This window comes from Cetorhinus maximus, chromosome 22 (assembly GCF_964194155.1).
Source record: "Cetorhinus maximus chromosome 22, sCetMax3.hap1.1, whole genome shotgun sequence".
Taxonomy (NCBI): domain Eukaryota; kingdom Metazoa; phylum Chordata; class Chondrichthyes; order Lamniformes; family Cetorhinidae; genus Cetorhinus; species Cetorhinus maximus.
In genome coordinates this window covers 7,868,578-7,887,255 of record NC_135900.1, presented here as the reverse complement: position 1 = coordinate 7,887,255, position 18,678 = coordinate 7,868,578, and the positions used below count along the sequence as shown (strand labels likewise).

The following is an 18,678-nucleotide window of genomic DNA, read 5'->3' as shown; positions in this document are numbered from 1 at the left end:
GAACCCATATCTCTAGGTCAATGATCCTCGTCCCTGGATTACTAGTCCATAGCCATGATGCTACCATAGCCAAATAGCATAGCCATGATGCTACCATAGCCAAATAGCATAGCCATGATGCTACCATAGCCAAATAGCATAGCCATGATGCTACCATAGCCAAATAGCATAGCCATGATGCTACCATACAGTGTTTGTACAAATGTTCAGCCACTGCTCTCCGGTAGAAGAATCGGACAAGTTCCAACTTACTGACATCACTTTTAAATCCTAAAACCACTTGACTGGCTCTGCGTACATGATGTCGCATCACTTTTTTCCAGGTTTTGGCTGTAATGTTCTCGGGATTGTTCTGACTAATACAGAATGTATAAGTTTGCAGAGGTATGTAAGACATGAGCTTTATTGGAGTGCATCTTACTGCACTGGCTACATCTTCCATGAGGCTGCCCTTCAAGTCACTCACTATCTGACTTGGAAATATATCGCCGTTCCTTCACTGTCGCTGGGTCAAAATCCTGGAACTCCCTCCCTAACAGCACTGTGGGTGTACCTACACCACCTGGACTGCAGCGGTTCAAGAAGGCGGCTCATCACCACCTTCTCAAGGGCAGTTAGGGATGGGCAACAAATGCTGGCCCAGCCAGCGAAACCCACATCCCGTGAATGACGAAAAAACACCATTGTCACCAGAACTGCAATGGCTCAAGAAGGCCCACAGTCTCCGTCGTCATATCATTCTTGTATAAAATTCTCTCTCTAGCCTGGCTTCTTACCTCTGCCTGGCTCGCCTCTTCACTTACTGCTCCCCTGACAGTCTTTACCTCTCTCCTTAACCCCATTGCCTCCCTACATAGTTCAGCCAGTAACCTTGACATTAATTAACATTCCTTGTTTAATTAGCCATCCTCAGCAAATTGTAGAGCAAAATTGTGTCACTTGACTCTGATTACTTGTTACTTTGTTAAAACAGCAGATGTTTACAGCATAGGAGGAGGCTATTTGACCTATCATGTCTGTCCTGACTCTTTCCTAGGGCAATGCAGACTAATCCAACTATCCTGATCTTCCTTTTCTTCAAACGTTTATTCTATTAAACTTTTATAAAATGAAACGGGGTTGATCCCAATTATCCTTCCAGATTGGGTCTGCAGCAAACACAGGTCCCTCGTGCGCTCCACACCTGACAGTTGATGTCACCTCAATTCTTAATTTTAAAACTGAGATTGATAGATTTTTTGTTAACCAAGGGTGTTAAGGGATATGGGTGGATGGGATTAGGTCACAGGTCAGCCAAGATCTCTAATGTTGAAACAGGCTCAAGGGACCAAATGGTCTCCTGTTCCTATGAGGCAGCTAGACATGTCTTTCACACATCAACAATTCTGAACAGATACCTGGTGAGATAACGCTTGATATGAACCATTACACTGGCCCATTTTGGAGCAGCCTTTATGGGCCGGTTTATTTATTTCAACCAGTATAACATGTCGTCTTGTAATAATACAGAATAAAGAACTCTCCATGCTGCCCCACATAAGTGGACAGTCCGTCTTAACTGAATTCTAACTGTCATCCAATATGTCTAACCTCTCTACCTGAGTGAAGGAACTCAATGCTTGCTGTTTCACAAAACCTGATTGCGATGCAGTTCATTGGTTGAAAGCGCTTTGAGGGCCATCTGAGGGCATGAAAGGTGCTGTTAAATGCAACTCCTTTTCTTCAACTTCAAACGTTTATCTCTGTAGATTTCTTATCTGTGGAAAGCAATGTCCTTCAGTTATTTGGAAAAGTTTTTTTGTTTAGGTTCTGGCAAAAACAACGTTTAAGTTTTTTTTGTTCTTTCATGGGATGTGGGTAGATCTCCTGCCCAAAGGACATTAGTGTTCCAGATGGGTATTTACAACAATCAATGACAATTTCATAATTACCATTATAGTCCAGATTGAATTTAAACTCCTCCAGCTACCATGGTGGGAATTGAACCCATGTCACCCAGAGCATTAGTCTGGGCCTCTGGATTACTAATTTAGTGACAATACCATTATGCTACACCACCGTCTCCTTCCGAATAACATAACCAACTTTTATATAGGTGGATTTTTTAAAAAACCTGTAGGAATTTATTTTTCTTAAAAAGAATTAGAAGTAATCTTTAGTTATAAATCTTTTCTGTTGAAATATGGTCAAATAAATAAACATATCCCAGGTTCTGATAACCCTCTTGTGTAATGAGCTTTATCTGAATCTCTCTCCTCGCTGTCTAAATGATAAAGTTAAATTGATGATCTACAAGTGAATCTACAATACCTGTTGTCATTGGGATTTAATTGCCTTTCTATAACAAAGACTCAAGCCTACACCCAGTTTCTAACTGTGCCCTGACCAATGTTTCATATAAATAAACATGCTTATGTTATTTTTTTTAAGTATTTGAAATAAAATAAATGATATTCTTTGCAGGACAGGGAATCATGCGTCAGCCCTGACCGTTTATTCAAAATCATTTTTGTCGGGAATTCCAGTGTGGGGAAGAGCTCTGTTTTAAGACGATTTTGCGGCGATAGCTTTCGCCCTGGAATGTGCGCTACCGTCGGTAGGTGAGCTGATGTCAGTTTTTTGTCACTTGTCACGTGATATAGATTTATTTAATTACAACTAACTTTATGGAGCTAATATCCCTACCAGGTGGGCTGTTCTTCATCTTCGAACATTGGGCTCAAGTCCTAGAGAGTTAAGAGAATTGGAAAGTTCTGAAACTACAAGCAGGGTTATGGGTTTTGTTGAGACATTGACGCCGGGGTCAAAAAGGGGCCCCAAACCCTCTCTGTGCGAGGAACAGTCAGCCAGAAGTGATTTTCCCTGAATGGGCCAATTAATGGCCAGAGGACGGGGCTTACTGTCCAATTAAAGATGAAGGGTGGGCTCTTGAAGCTGGAAGACCAATAAGAGGCCTCCCAGCTTGGAAGCAGCTGCAGCCCACCACCTTGAGGTGCTCTCTCAGCAACTTTAAAAACATTTCAGTTAAAAAATTGCCACACCAGCCTGGCCACCATCGTGGAAGGGGAGCCCCTCTACACGGCAACTAGGGTGTGGCCAGGGAGGCAGGAGAGCCTCAATGAAGCCTGCCTGAATTGCTGCCAGCCCTCCCCCCCTCCCTGCCCCACCGAAGTCTGTCATGTGGAGGTTATTTCAAGACAGCTGATGGCATGGCAGGGCAGTGCAGTGGTAATGTGACTGGGGTAGTAACCCAGAATCTACGATAATGTTCTGGTGAACATGGGTTCAAATCCCACCATGGTAGCTGAATTGAATTTTAAATTCAAATAATGAATAAATTCAATTAATTTATCCGGAATTGAAAGCTAGTTTATTCAGTAATGGTGACCATGCCAACTATAATCGATTGTCGTAAAAGACCATCTTGTTCACTAATGTCCTTTAGGGAAGGAAATCTGCCAACCATACCTGGTCTGGCCAGCACAGGGCTCCAGGTCCACAGGGACGTGGTTGACTCTTAACTGCCCTCTGAAGTGGCTGAGCAAGCCACTCAGTTCAAGGGTAATTAGGGATGGGCAACAAATGCTAGCCTTGCCAGTGACACTCATGTCCCATGAATCCTAAGAAAAAATAACTAGTTGATACTATACCATTTTCCTAATCTTCAACCCTGTGAAATATATAGTTTTTGAATTCTGGCCAGTGATAGCACAAATCTGTGTCTTGCGATGGTGGGGTTTGGGGTAGACGAGATGGGATTTGTGTGAATGGGGTGGGGGCTTGAAATGGGCGGGGCTTGTGATGGAGGGGGTGGGGCTTGTGATGGAGGGGGCGGGGCTTGTGCTGGATGAGGTGGAGTTTGGAATGGGTGGGGTTTGTGATGGATGAGGTGGGGTTTGGAATGGGCGGGGTTTGTGATGGATGGGGTGGGGTTTGTGATGGATGAGGTGGAGTTTGGAATGGGTGGGGTTTGTGGTGGATGAGGCGGGGTTTGGAATGGGCAGAGTTTGTGATGGATGGGGTGGGGTTTGTGATGGATGAGGTAGAGTTTGGAATGGGTGGGGTTTGTGGTGGATGAGGCGGGGTTTGGAATGGGCGGGGCTTGTGATGGATGAGGCGGGGTTTGGAATGGGCGGGGTTTGTGGTGGATGTGGCGGGGTTTGGAATGGGCGGGGTTTGTGGTGGATGAGGCGGGGTTTGGAATGGGTGGGGTTTGTGGTGGATGAGGCGGAGTTTAGAATGGGTGGGGTTTGTGATGGATGAGGCGGGGTTTGGAATGGGCGGGGTTTGTGGTGGATGTGGCGGGGTTTGGAATGGGTGGGGTTTGTGATGGATGAGGCGGGGTTTGGAATGGGTGGGGTTTGTGGTGGATGAGGTGGGGTTTGGAATGGGCGGGGTTTATGATGGATGAGTCGGGGTTTGGAATGGGCGGGGTTTGTGATGGATGAGGTGGGGTTTGGAATGGGTGGGGTTTGTGATGGATGAGGCGGGGTTTGGAATGGGTGGGGTTTGTGGTGGATGAGGTGGGGTTTGGAATGGGCGGGGTTTATGATGGATGAGTCGGGGTTTGGAATGGGCAGAGTTTGTGATGGATGAGGTGGGGTTTATGATGGATGAGGCGGGGTTTGGAATGGGCAGGTGCTGTGCCAGGACTGGGGTACCCTCTACCCACCCCCTTTCCACTAGATGTGTAATATATCTGCCCATTTGATAGGCAAATGGAGGAAATCTCTCTCATGATGTGTTTCCTGACTATTGCACCCTAGCAACACCTGAGTGTTTCTGGTGCCCAGTGTTGCTAAGGGCCTCGAGTGGGATTTAGAAGTCTTGGTGATTCAGTTAATTGCAGAACTGCCAATTCTATTCAACCCCCCTTCAACTGCACAGACCTTTCTAATGTCCAGGGATGATGATGACTATTAATTAATGAGAGTGTGAGAACAGTAAGACTTTGTAGTGTCATTCCAGCCTGGACACAAGGTCTTGGGTATTAATGGGAGGACTTAGCAGGTTGGGTTAGCAGGAATTGTTCACTGCCTACCTCGTTGCATCACTTCTTGGGGTCATTAAGATCAACCACATATTCTGCGATTGGAATTAGGTGTAGGCTGCAGGTAGAACTGGAGTCAGACTGCAGGTAGGATTGGAGTCAAGTGTAGGTCAAACTGCAGGTGGGACTGGAGTCAGGCATAGGCCAAACTGCAGGTAGGATTGGAACATATGAACTAGGAGCAGGAGTAGGCCACTCAGCCCCTCGAGCCTATTCCGCCATTCAATAAGATCATGGCTGATCTGAATGTAACCTCAACCCCACATTCCTGCCTATCCCTAATAATCTTTCACCCCCTTATTAATCAAGAATATATGTACCTCTGCCTTAAAAATCTTCAAAGACTCTGCTTCCACCTCCTTTTGAGGAAGAGTGTTCCAAAGACTCACGACCCTCTGAGAGAAGAAATTTCTCTTCATCTCTGTCTAAAATGAGCGACCCCCTATTTTTAAATAGTAACCCCTAGTTCTAGATTCTCCCACAAGAAGAAATATCCTCTCCACATCCACCCTGTCAAGGCCCCTCAGGATCTTAAAGGTTTCAATTAACTCACCTCTTACTCTTCCAAATTCTAGTGGATACAAGCCTAAGCTGTCCCAGCCTTTCCTCCTAAAACAACCTGCCCATTCCTGGTATCAGTCTAGTAAACCATCTCCAAACTGCTTCTAACACATTTACATCTTTCTTTAAATAAGGAGACCAGTACTGTACACAATACTCCAGATGTGCTCTCACCAATGCCCTGTACAACTGAAGCATAACCTCCCTCCTTTTGTAATCACTTTCCCTCACAATAAATGATAACATTCTATTAGCTTTCCTAATTACCTACTAGGTAATTACCTTAGTACCTGCATATGAACCTTTTGTAATTCATGCACTAGGACACCCAGATCCCTCTGAATCTCAGAGCTCCTCAATCTCTCACCATTTAGATAATAAGCTTTTTTATTCTTCCTGTCAAAATGAATAATTTCACATTTGCCCACATTATACTCCATTTGCCAGATCTTTGCCCACTCACTTAATCTATCTATGTCACTCTGCGGCCTCCTTATGTCCTCTTCACAATTTACTTTCCTACCTATCTTTGTATCATCAGCAAATTTACCAACCATTCCTTCAGTCCCTTCATCCAAATCATTTATATAGATAGTAAAAAGTTGAGGCCCCAGCATTGATCCCTGTGGCACACCACTCGTCACATATCCTGCCAACCAGATAAAGACCCATTTATGCCAACTCTCTGCTTCCTGTTAGCCAGCCAATCTTCTATTTGCACCAATATGTTACCCACGACACCATGAGGTTTTATTTTCTGCAATAATCTTTGATGTGGCACTTTATCAAATACCTTCTGGAAATCTAAGTACAGTACCTCCACCAGTTCTCCTTTATCCATAGCACATGTGATTGAACTCCAATAAATTGGTTAAACATGCTTTCCCTTTGACCAAAACCATGTTGACTCTGCCTGATTGCCTTGAATTTTTCTAAGTGTCCTGCTATAACATCTTTAATAATAGCTTCTAACATTTTCCCTATGGCAGCTGTTAGGCTAACTGGGCTATAATTCCTTGCTTTCTGTTTCCCTTTTTGAAATAAAGGAGTTATATTTGCTATTTTCCAATCTAATGGCACCTTCCCTGAATCTAGGCAATTTTGGAAAATTAAAGCCAGTGCATCAACTATCTAACTAGCCACTTCTTTCAAGACCTTAGGGTGAAGTCCATGTGGACCTGTCAGCTCGCAGCCCCAACAATTTGTGCAATACCACTTCCCTGGTGATTGTAATTTTCCCAACTTCCCCCCTCCCTTCCATTTCCTGATTTACAGCTATTTCTGGAATGTTACTTGTGTTGTCTATAGTGAAGACCGAAGCAAAATACCTGTTTAATTTATCCGCCATCTTCCTACTTTCCATTATCAATTCCCCAGAAGCACTCCCTATAGGAAAATTGCTCACTTTGTTAACTCTTTTCTTATTTAAATATCCATAGAAACTCTCACTATTGTCTTTGTGTTACTAGCTAGCTTTCTCTCATACTCTAATTTTTCCATCCTTATTAATCTCTTTGTCATTCTTTGCTGTTCTTTATATCCTTTCCAATTTTCTGACCTATCACCCGTCTTTGCGTAATATATTATATGCTTTTTCTTTAAGTTTGATACTGTCTTTAACTTTTTTAGTTAATCACGGATGGTGAGTCCTCCCCTTGGAATTTTTCTTTCTCATTGGAATGTATATATACTGTGTATTCTGAGATATCCCTTTAAATGTCTGCCACTGAACTTCTATTGACATATCCCTTAACCTCATTTGCCAGTCACTTTAGCGAGCTCTGCTTTCATGCCCTCATTTAAGTTTAAAATATTTGTCTTGGACGCACTAATTTCTCCCTCAGAATGAATGTAAACTTCAATCATATTATGATCACTGCTACCTAAAGGTGTTTTCACAATGAGATTATCAGTTAATCCTATCTCGTTACTCAATACCAGGTCTAGTATAGACTGCTCTCTGGTTGGTTCCAGAACGTGCTGTTCTAAGAAACTATCCTGAAAACATTCTATGAACTCCTCATCTATGCTACCTTTGCCCATCTGGTTTTTCCAGTCTATATGTAGATTAAAATCCCCCATGATTATTGCTGTATCTTTCTGGCAAGCTCCCATTATCTCTTCTTTTATAACCTGTCCTACCATGTAGTTACAATTAGGGGGCCTGTACACCACTCACACAAGTGACTTCTTGCCTTTATCATTCCTCATCTCAACCCAAACCGCTTCTACATCTTGGTTTCCTGAACTTAGGTCATCCCTCTCTAATATGCTAATACCATCATTAATTAGCAGAGCAACCCCTCCACCTTTTCCTAACTTCCTGTCCTTCCTAAATGTCACACACCCTTCAATATACAGGTCCCAATCTATGTCATCCTGTAGCCATGTTTCTGTAATGGCTATCAGGTTGTACTTATTTATTTCTATTTACGCTATCAGTTCATCTGTTTTATTTTGAATGCTACATGTGTTTAGATACAGAGCCTTTAGTTTTGCCCTTTTATTATTTTTGTAGCATCTAGCCTTATCTTTTGATTTACTCTTAGATTTGTACTCTCTGTCCTTTCCTGTCACAGTCTGTTTATCATTTCCCATATTAATACTTGTCTCTCTTGCCTTGCCTCTATTCTTTGGTTAACCACATCTTCCCAAATTTGATCTCTTGCCCCAACTATTCAGTTTAAAACCCTCTCTACTTCCCTAGTTAGGTGGCTCGCGAGGACACCAGTCCCACCACGGTTCAGGTGTAGACTGTCCCAATGGTACCGATCCCACTTTCCCCAATACTGGTGCCAGTGCCCCACAAACTGGAACCCATTTCTCCCACACCAGTCTCTGAGCCACGTTAATTTCTTTAACCTTATTTGTCCTATGCCAATTTGCATGTGGCTCAGGTAATAATCCAGAAATTATTACCTTTTTGAGGTTCTGCTTCTTAATTTCGTGCTTAGCTCCTCATACTGACTATGCAGAGCCTCCTTCCTCATCCTGCCTATGTGGTTAGTACCTACATGGACCATAACCACTGGATCCTCCCCCTCCCACTGCAAGTTCCTCTCCAGCCCTGAGCAGGTGTCCCAAACCCTGACACCGGGCAGGCAACAAAGCCATCTGGACTCTCACTCTTTGCTACGGAGAACAGTGTCAATCCCCCTCACTACACTGTCTCCTACTACCACTACATTCCTTTTTGCTCTCCCGACTTGGATGGATTCCTGTACCACGGTGCCATTGTCAGTTTGCTCGTCCACCCTGCAGCCCCCACTCTCATCCAAACAAGCTGAGAGAACCTCAAATCTATTGGACAATTGCAGAGGTTCACACCCCTGCACTCCTGTCCCCTGGGTCCTTTTAGGACAGTCACACCCACCTGTCCTTGGCCACTGACCAAATCAGAAGACCCTATCCTAAGTGGTGTGACTGCCTCCTGTTATGAAGCATCCAGGTAACTTTCTCCCTCCCTGATGTGTTGCAGTGTCTGCAGCTCAGCCTCTAGCTCAATGACTCTGAGCAGCTGTTCCTCGAGCCGCAAACACTTACTGCAGATGTGTTTGCCCTGGGTCACAATGTTATCCGGGAGCTCCCATATGCTGCAGCCTTGAGACATCACCTGTCCTGCCATCCTTAATGTGTTTTAAATAATTACTCAATTATATTAATCACTATTTATGCTTCTTCCTTTTTTAACTTTACCGCCAAATTGTGTACTATTTTAAACCTTAGGGATGAAATAGAACTTACCCACTTACCCGGTACTCACCAAACAGCTAGCTCCTTTCCCTGCAGCAGAGCAAGAACCAATTTCTATGGGCAGAGACGGATTGAAAGAGAAAACGAACAACTCTTCCTCCCCCTTCACCAAAGCCCACTCTCACCAAACTCCAAGGGCAGAGTTTCACCCATGTGGGGCTGGGTGGGGGCAGTCGGGAAGCTGACTGCCGCCCACGATAGGGGCCGGAAGGCGATTTCACGCTGGTGGGCCAACTAAGGCCTGCCCAACATGAAACGTGAGCGGCAACGCTCAGCGCTGTCTGTGTGTGGGGGGGGGGGGGAAGTTCAAGTGGGGCGAGGGCAAACTTTGCGCATGTGTGTGAGCGCGCATGCTTCATAATCTCCCTGAGGCAAGGAGTTGCCTCAGGGAGATTAAGAGGTATATATATAAAAAAAAAATAAAGTAAATAAAAATGTAATGAAACATGTCCCCTTATGTGACTCTGGCACATGAGCAGGGACGTGCTATTAATTAAGTTTTAGAATTTTTATTTTATTTTTATTTGATGTTGGAAACCTCGTACCGCCCGTGGATGAGGTTTCCTAAAAAGTGCAAAGGCCACTTGGCCTTTTTGCTTGCCCGCCTTTTAATTGTCAGCGGGCACGCCGCCCACTCCGGTGTGCGCCCACCGACTGAAGTATCACCATCGGGATACTCGCCTGACGTCATCGCGCGTCATTTTATGCTGAGTCGAGCCGGGCACATGCCCACTCGCCGAGCTAAACATTTTGCCCCAAGGCTGCATTCCATTTGCCAAAGCTGCACTAAATAACCCTGAATTTATAGTGAGCTGAACAGGGGCTACAATAACCAGATTCAACCAGTTAGCTAATTCACTACACAGCTCCTACAGCGGAGAGTGAGTTTACCCTGTCTAAACTGCAAGAAAGCAAGAACTTAGCCTGTTTACACAGTACTTTCCAGTTACTGCCAATTACAGACTAGATTTTAAGAGCAAAACTTAAGAACAAAATTAACACTTAAAAATCCCCTGTCACTAAACTCCGAGTCTTTACCCAGTTAGTCAGCTGCATTCCGTGGGGTCAGGTGTAGGCCAGACTGCAGCTAGGACCGGAGTCAGGTGTAGGCCGAATCGGAGGTTTGGAATTCTATTTTCTCAGGCATCTGGATCAGTTACAGGGAAAAAATCAAACGCTTTCTGCCTCAACCAATTCCTGTAGGTAAGCTTGAAAACAAAGGTCGCGTTGACATTTTTAAGGGAAAATTTCTTCTAACTAGTAAATTAATTTTACAGCTTGTAATTTATAAATGCTTCTATATTAAAACAGTTTGTATTTCCAGGTATAGACTATCATGTGAAAACAGTAAATGTAGACAATTGCCTGCTGGCTTTGCAACTCTGGGACACTGCGGGACAGGAACGGTGAGTTAATGGGGCAGGGGGGGGATTACTCTTATTGTGGGCACTTATAAGGGAGACATGTGAGGTTTGCCTGCTTTAGGTTAGAATAAGATGCTTAGAATGATCATCCGCTACACCCAGTTCGGTACGTTGTCATTTACGTTCTCAGCTGCGGCTCTGTGGCTTACACCCTCATCATGAGTTGAAAGGTCATGGGTTCACGTCCAGGGTTTGAACACAAAATTCTAGACTGACACTCCAATGCAGTACTGAGGGAAGGTTGTACTGTCTGAGATGCCATCTTTGAAATGAGATGTTAAACCGAAACCCTGTCCGCCCTCTTGGGTGAATGTGAAAGATCCCATTGCATTATTTTGAAGAAGAGCAGGGGAGGTGACCCTGGTGTCCCTCAGCATGGCAAAAAAAAACAGGTGACCTCGTCATTATCACGTTGCTCTTTGTGGGAGCTTGCTGTGCACAAATTAGCTTCTGCATTGCAACAGTGACTCCACTTAGAAAGTCGTTAATAGAGTGTAGAGCAGCTTGGAAGTTCCTGAAGTTGTGAAAGGTGCTATATAAATGCAAGCCTTCCTTTATGGTGACTCTAACATTCTGATTCAGCAAGTTAGTACTATTCTATTCTAGTCTGCAGAATAGCTTGTTAAACAATGTTTGATCAGAATATGATTCTTGGAATAGCTGAACTTATTGTCCATCCCTTGGAAGGTGGTAAGATCTCTTCCAATGCTGCTGAGTAACTTGCTTGGTAATTTCAGAGAGTTAAGCAGAGTGTAGACTGGAGTGACGTGTAGGGCAGGCAGGAAGGATGGTAGGTTTCCTTCCTTGGACGAGTTGGGATTAAGTGGTCATTTTTGCAGTGCCAATCAGATTTATTGAAATGAGTTGTGGAACCAGCCATAATAGGATTTGAACTCCCAACCTCTGAATCACCAAGCCAGGACGATAACCAGTATCCTTCTGTAATCAGTGCCACAGCACAGAAACAGACCACCAGAAATTCCATTATAATCCAATATCTACAATCTTTAAATTACGTATTATTTCCCTGTTCTTACTGTGAGAATAGAGCTATTGATCTTTCAGGCACATCTCTGGGCCTTGTCAATGTGTTTCTGGGTCTTGCAGATTTGTATCTTGCCCCATCCCCCTCTCTCTCTTAAAGTACCATGACCTGAAAGAACGTTGGCAACCATGGACTTCTGTGTTGGTCCATGATTATGCTTGGCGAAGTACCGTAGTGGTTTTCTGTTGCCTTCTGCAGGCTGCAGTGATGGTAGAGACTCCAATCTCTCACCTTCACATGGTTGACCAGGAATCTCTCTCGCTCTTACTGCCTGCCATGGGCATGTGTTGGAAGAATTTCCGGGTTGTTACTCAACCAGCTTGTCTGCGTTATGAACGCACCTTCCTTGGCTATCAAGCCTTGGCTTGAGACTCGAATCCAGAGCTCCCAGCTTAGAGGCCGGGGTGTTACCCACTCCACCACCAGACCTCCTGCCCTGTCACTAAGGTGCCTATTTCTATATCTCTAACATCACTCGGCTATTTCCCTGTCTCAGCCCATCTGCTGTTGAAACTCATCCATGCCCTTGTTAGCTCTGAGCTTCCTATTCCAATGTTCTCCTGGCTGGCCTCCCACCACGCACTCTCCATCAACCTGGACTCATTCAAAACTCTGCTGGCATGTTCTAACTCTCACCAGACCCTGTTCACCCAACATTCCTGTGCTTGCTGACATTCATTGGTTTCTAGTCCAGTGACGCCTCCATTTTAAAATTCTCACCTTTGTTTTCAATCCTTCCATGGCCTCACCCTTTCATATCTCTGTCCTTCTGCCCTATCCCTCCCTTCAACCCACTGACATATCTGCACACATCCAATTCTAGCCTCAATGTCATCCATGATTTTAATCGCTCCACCATTGGTGGCCAAGTCTTCAGCTGCCTGGGCCCTAAGCTCTGGAATTCCCTCCCTCAACCTCTCTGTCTCTCCACCTCTGTACCCTTATTTAAGATGCTTCTTACTACTTACCTCTGGCCAACCTTTTGGCTACCTGCCCTATCATCACCCCTCTTGGTGTCGAATGTTTTTTGTTAATCACTCCTGTGAAGTGCCTTGGGACGTTTGAGGTGCTATATAAATGCACGTTGTTGTAGTCATGCCATTGGGACTTGCAGCTACTCAGCTTTATGACATGAGCTCTGTAGCAATAGGGATTGATGGTGACCTGTCGGAGAGTGGTGTGTGACTGCATTAATATCCATTAGTGGTTTAATGAGGAGAGCTCCTTGCTTTAATTTTTAACTATATTTTGTGAATTAAAAAAAAAAGACAACAGCAAATGTGATGCTTAGGAAGATAATATTTTGGAATAAACTTTTTCAGTCTCTCATTTGGGCGTGTTTATTGTTAAACGTGGTGCGATGACTTTGTTTAATGTTGCAGGTTTCGCAGTGTTACAAAGCAGTTCTTTCGTAAGGCCGATGGAGTTGTTCTGATGTACGACATCACAGCTGCGATAACCTTTAGCGCTGTCCGACAATGGCTGGAGAGTGTGCAGGTTCTGTCACTAGATCCTCCTGTACTTTGTGACAACGCTTAAGTGGTTCTATATCATGGTGCCAAATTTAGCTTAATTTTGTATTTCATCCTTCCCTCTTCACTGGCATGTGCCTGTTAATAAGCCTTCAAGTCACCATTACTGAAGCAAGCATGCTCCTGCATTAGCTTTAAGATGAACTGTTGTGTGAATCGCAAAGGTCCTTCCTCAGAGCTCTGTGTCTGTAATGGATTGTCCCAGAGAAGCTATGTTCTTGGATTGTGTCACAGGCCCCACTAACACTGTGGCCAGGGTTTCCCGGTCGGCGAGAGGGGGGCGGGGCCCGCTCGCCGACGTGTAAAATGACACGGGATGATGTCGGTCACCTCGCGTCATTTCAATTTTCAGGTAGGCGGGGGCTCAGCAGAATCAGCTGTGCACCCGCCGACCTGTCAACGGCCAATTGAGGCCATTGACAGAGTCATTAAACTAATTAACGGACCTGCCTGTCCAACTTTAAGGTTGGCGAACAGGCCAGGAGCCCTGGTGGGCATTAGAAAAAGCATGAAACCTCATCCAGGGGCGGGATGAGGTTTCATGTAGGTTTTTAAAAATGTAATTAAAGTGTATTTAAAAGTTATGGACATGTCCCAACTCATGTGACAGTGTCACGTGAAGGGACATGTCAGGGAAATTATTTTTTTTCCAACTTTCAGATTTTTTATTGTGGAGCCGATCTCCCTGAGGCAGCACTTAGCCTCAGGGGGGTGAGTCGCTCTTTCGTGCACATGTGTGAAAGAGCGCACTCTCGGCTCAGGAAATCCCCCGCCCCCGCCCGCACAGGGAGCACATAGTGCTTCCCGGCGGACATCACGCTGAGCGGGCCTTAATTGGCCCGCCCACATAAAATGGCGGCGCACCCCCAATTGGGGGTGCCAATCGGAGGCGCGCAACTGCGTGCCCGCTCTTAAACACCACCTCCCACCCCCCTCCGAATTCTGCCCTGTGTGTTCAGCAAGACAATTGGCCCAATTTGCTGAATAGCTGCCTTGCTGTGTTAGATATGCTGATATCCCAGGTTGCTAGCAAGATTCTATTCATAAAGTGGATTAGTTAATTTAAAACATTGAGCGCTGAATATCCCTCATCCTTATGTGTTGATGCAGGATGACTATGGCAACTGCTGGCAATAATATTATCAAATATAAATGTTAATCAGTTTATGGTGTCTGTGACTATTGATAATGGGTTTGAATGTTGCTTGTGGGATAGTTATTGACAACATGGCACTGAATCTCATGGTGCAGTATAAATACTGAACATAACACCTCGAGAGAGCATGTGCACTGCACAGGGTCCAAAATCATTGACCTATCTGGATAGAAAGGATGTTTTTAGTGTTTCAGAGAAAGATATTCAGCTATTGGGGTACGGGAAGGATGTTCAGTTATTGGGGTACAGGAAGGATGTTCAGTTATTGGGGTATAGGAAAAATGTTCAGTTATTGGGGTACAAGAAGGATGTTCAGTTATTGGGGTACAGGAAGGATGTTCAGTTATTGGGGTTGGGGAAGGATGTTCAGTTATTGGGGTACAGGAAGGATGTTCAGTTATTGGGGTACGGGAAGGATGTTCAGTTATTGGGGTTGGGGAAGGATGTTCAGTTATTGGGGTACAGAGAAGGATGTTCAGTTATTGGGGTACAGGAAGGATGTTCAGTTATTGGAGTACAGGAAGAATGTTCAGTTATTGGGGTTGGGGAAGGATGTTCAGTTATTGGGGTACGGGTAGGATGTTCAGTTGGGGTATAGGAAGGATGTTCAGTTATTGGGGTACAGGAAGGATGTTCAGTTATTGGAGTACGAGAAGGATGTTCAGTTATTGGGGTACGGGAAGGATGTTCAGTTATTGGGGTACGGGAAGGATGTTCAGTTATTGGGGTACGGGAAGGATGTTCAGTTATTGGGGTTGGGGAAGGATGTTCAGTTATTGGGGTTGGGGAAGGATGTTCAGTTATTGGGGTTGGGGAAGGATGTTCAGTTATTGGGGTACAGGAAGGATGTTCAGTTATTGGGGTACAGGAAGTATGTTCAGTTATTGGGGTACAGAGAATGATGTTCAGTTATCGGGGTACAGGAAGGGTGTTCAGTTATCGGGGTACAGGAAGGATGTTCAGTTATCGGGGTACAGGAAGGACGTTCAGTTATTGGGGTACAGGAAGGATGTTCAATTATTGGGGTTGGGGAAGGATGTTCAGTTATTGGGGTACAGGAAGGATGTTCAGTTTTTGGGGTGCAGGAAGGATGTTCAGTTATTGGGGTACAGAGAACGATGTTCAGTTATTGGGGTACAGGAAGGATGTTCAGTTATTGGGGTACAGGAAGAGTGTTCAGTTATTGGGGTACAGGAAGGGTGTTCAGTTATTGGGGTACAGGAAGGATGTTCAGTTATTGGGGTACAGGAAGGATGTTCAGTTATTGGGGTACAGGAAGGGTGTTCAGTTATTGGGGTACAGGAAGGATGTTCAGTTATTGGGGTACGGGAAGGATGTTCAGTTATTGGGGTACGGGAAGGATGTTCAGTTATTGGGGTACGGGAAGGATGTTCAGTTATTGGGGTACAGAGAACAATGTTCAGTTATTGGGGTTGGGGAAGGATGTTTAGTTATTGGGGTACAGGAAGGATGTTCAGTTATTGGGGTACAGGAAGGATGTTCAGTTATTGGGGTACGGGAAGGATGTTCAGTTATTGGGGTACGGGAAGGATGTTCAGTTATTGGGGTACGGGAAGGATGTTCAGTTATTGGGGTTGGGGAAGGATGTTCAGTTATTGGGGTTGGGGAAGGATGTTCAGTTATTGGGGTACAGGAAGGATGTTCAGTTATTGGGGTACAGAGAATGATGTTCAGTTATCGGGGTACAGGAAGGATGTTCAGTTATCGGGGTACAGGAAGGATGTTCAGTTATCGGGGTACAGGAAGGACGTTCAGTTATTGGGGTACAGGAAGGATGTTCAATTATTGGGGTTGGGGAAGGATGTTCAGTTATTGGGGTACAGGAAGGATGTTCAGTTATTGGGGTGCAGGAAGGATGTTCAGTTATTGGGGTACAGAGAACGATGTTCAGTTATTGGGGTACAGGAAGGATGTCCAGTTATTGGGGTACGGGAAGGGTGTTCAGTTATTGGGGTACAGGAAGGGTGTTCAGTTATTGGGGTACAGGAAGGGTGTTCAGTTATTGGAGTACAGGAAGGATGTTCAGTTATTGGGGTACAGGAAGGATGTTCAGTTATTGGGGTACAGGAAGGGTGTTCAGTTATTGGGGTACAGGAAGGATGTTCAGTTATTGGGGTTGGGGAAGAATGTTCAGTTATTGGGGTACAGGAAGAATGTTCAGTTATTGGGGTTGGGGAAGGATGTTCAGTTATTGGGGTACAGGAAGGATGTTCAGTTATTGGGGTACAGAGAACAATGTTCAGTTATTGGGGTACAGGAAGGATGTTCAGTTATTGGGGTACAGGAAGGATGTTCAGTTATTGGGGTACAGAGAAGGGTGTTCAGTTATTGGGGTACAGAGAAGGATGTTCAGTTATTGGGGTACGGGAAGGATGTTCAGTTATTGGGGTACAGAGAAGGATGTTCAGTTATTGGGGTACAGGAAGGATGTTCAGTTATTTGGGTTGGGAAAGGATGTTCAGTTATTGGGGTACATGAAGTATGTTCAGTTATTGGGGTACGGGAAGTATGTTCAGTTATTGGGGTACGGGAAGGATGTTCAGTTATTGGGGTTGGGGAAGGATGTTCAGTTATTGGGGTAGGGGAAGGATGTTCAGTTATTGGGGTTGGGGAAGGATGTTCAGTTATTGGGGTACAGGAAGGATGTTCAATTATTGGGGTACGGAAAGGATGTTCAGTTATTGGGGTACAGGAAGGATGTTCAGTTATTGGGGTACAGGAAGGATGTTCAGTTATTGGGATACTGGAAGGATGTTCAGTTATTGGGGTACAGAGGACAATGTTCAGTTATTGGGGTACAGAGGACAATGTTCAGTTATTGGGGTACGGGAAGGATGTTCAGTTATTGGGGTACAGAGAACGATGTTCAGTTATTGGGGTACAGAGAAGGGCTGCAGAGTTGATTTCAGAATTTTTTGGGGATGATGTTTAATGAATGATTGGACGCCCCTGTGTCTTTTCTGTCTTGAATGGAGGATTTTGGATATGGATATGATTTAAGCGTTTAAATTATGAGAGATTTTTGACAAATCGGAACTGAGTAAATTTTTCCGTTGTGCTCAGAATTTAAGCACATGGAGTCATACTTTCAAATTAATGACATCAAAAGCAAGAAGGAAATGCATGAGTAACTTTTTTACTACAAGGGCGGTGAGTGTGTGGAACAGATTACAAACATGGGGCAGAACAAGAAGCATTCACAGGAAGAACGAGCCAGATAGGGGGATCAGGGTAATTAAAAATGCAGCAATGGAATATTGTGGATAGGAGGGCTCGATGGGCTGAAGGGAACTGGATAGGAGGGCACAATGGGCTGAAGGGAACTGGATAGGGGGCACAATGGGCTGAAGGGAACTGAATAGCAGGGCTCGATGGGCTGAAGGGAACTGGATAGGAGGGCTTGATGGGCTGAAGGGAACTGAATAGCAGGGCTCAATGGGCCGAAGGGAAGGTGCTATTGTATCTGGTGTCTGGATCTGCTCAGTGTCTGAGGCTGGGTGCTGGGAACCGTATTGATTTGTATTGGTGATGTGATATGATGTTTTGTGTTCACAGGAGGGTGCGGGTCCTGAGGTTTTAATCCTCCTCCTAGCCAATAAAACAGATCTGGAAAGTGAACGTCAGGTCACCAGTGAAGAGGGGCGGCGATTGGCTAAGGTTTGCATTCCAAGATCTATAATCACTAACACTTTAAAACATCCATAAAGCTTTCCAAATATTTCTGTTTAATCAAAAACAAAATGGCCGCTTGAGGAATGGGAAGATTCCGAACATTAACAGTAAGTCTGGAAGTGGGGATAGCGCAGGAACCGAGCCCAACATAAAAACAGGCTCAGTGAGCCCCTCCCAGAGTGAAGGAGCAACAGGGAAACTCCCCTTTACTCAAAGGTAATTGGTCCAACCGGAAACTTGGGGGTCCTGGTACTGCTCGTCATTCACAGCGGGTGTTTCTTATGGGCAGAAGGTGGCATGTGGTAATGTCACTGGGCTAGTAATCCAGAGGCCTAGGGGGCATGAGTTTAAATCCCACAGCAGCTGGTGGAATTTTAATCCAATTAATAAATCTGAAATATAAAGCTAGTCTCAGTACAACGACCATTGATTGTTGTAAAAACCCATCTGGTTCACTAACATCC

The 18,678-nt window shown here is 44.8% G+C and overlaps 1 protein-coding gene across 1 annotated transcript in view; it reads left to right on the top strand.

Annotated features, from left to right (window-relative positions):
- Window positions 1–18,678, top strand: part of cracr2aa (calcium release activated channel regulator 2Aa) — a 106,304-nt gene that overhangs the window by 81,402 nt on the left and 6,224 nt on the right. Inside the window, exons 13-16 of the mRNA XM_078567715.1 lie at window positions 2,464–2,596; window positions 10,689–10,770; window positions 13,216–13,330; window positions 18,098–18,199. Of these exons, the coding sequence (XP_078423841.1) occupies window positions 2,464–2,596; window positions 10,689–10,770; window positions 13,216–13,330; window positions 18,098–18,199 (432 nt within the window). The remainder of the gene's footprint in view (window positions 1–2,463; window positions 2,597–10,688; window positions 10,771–13,215; window positions 13,331–18,097; window positions 18,200–18,678) is intronic.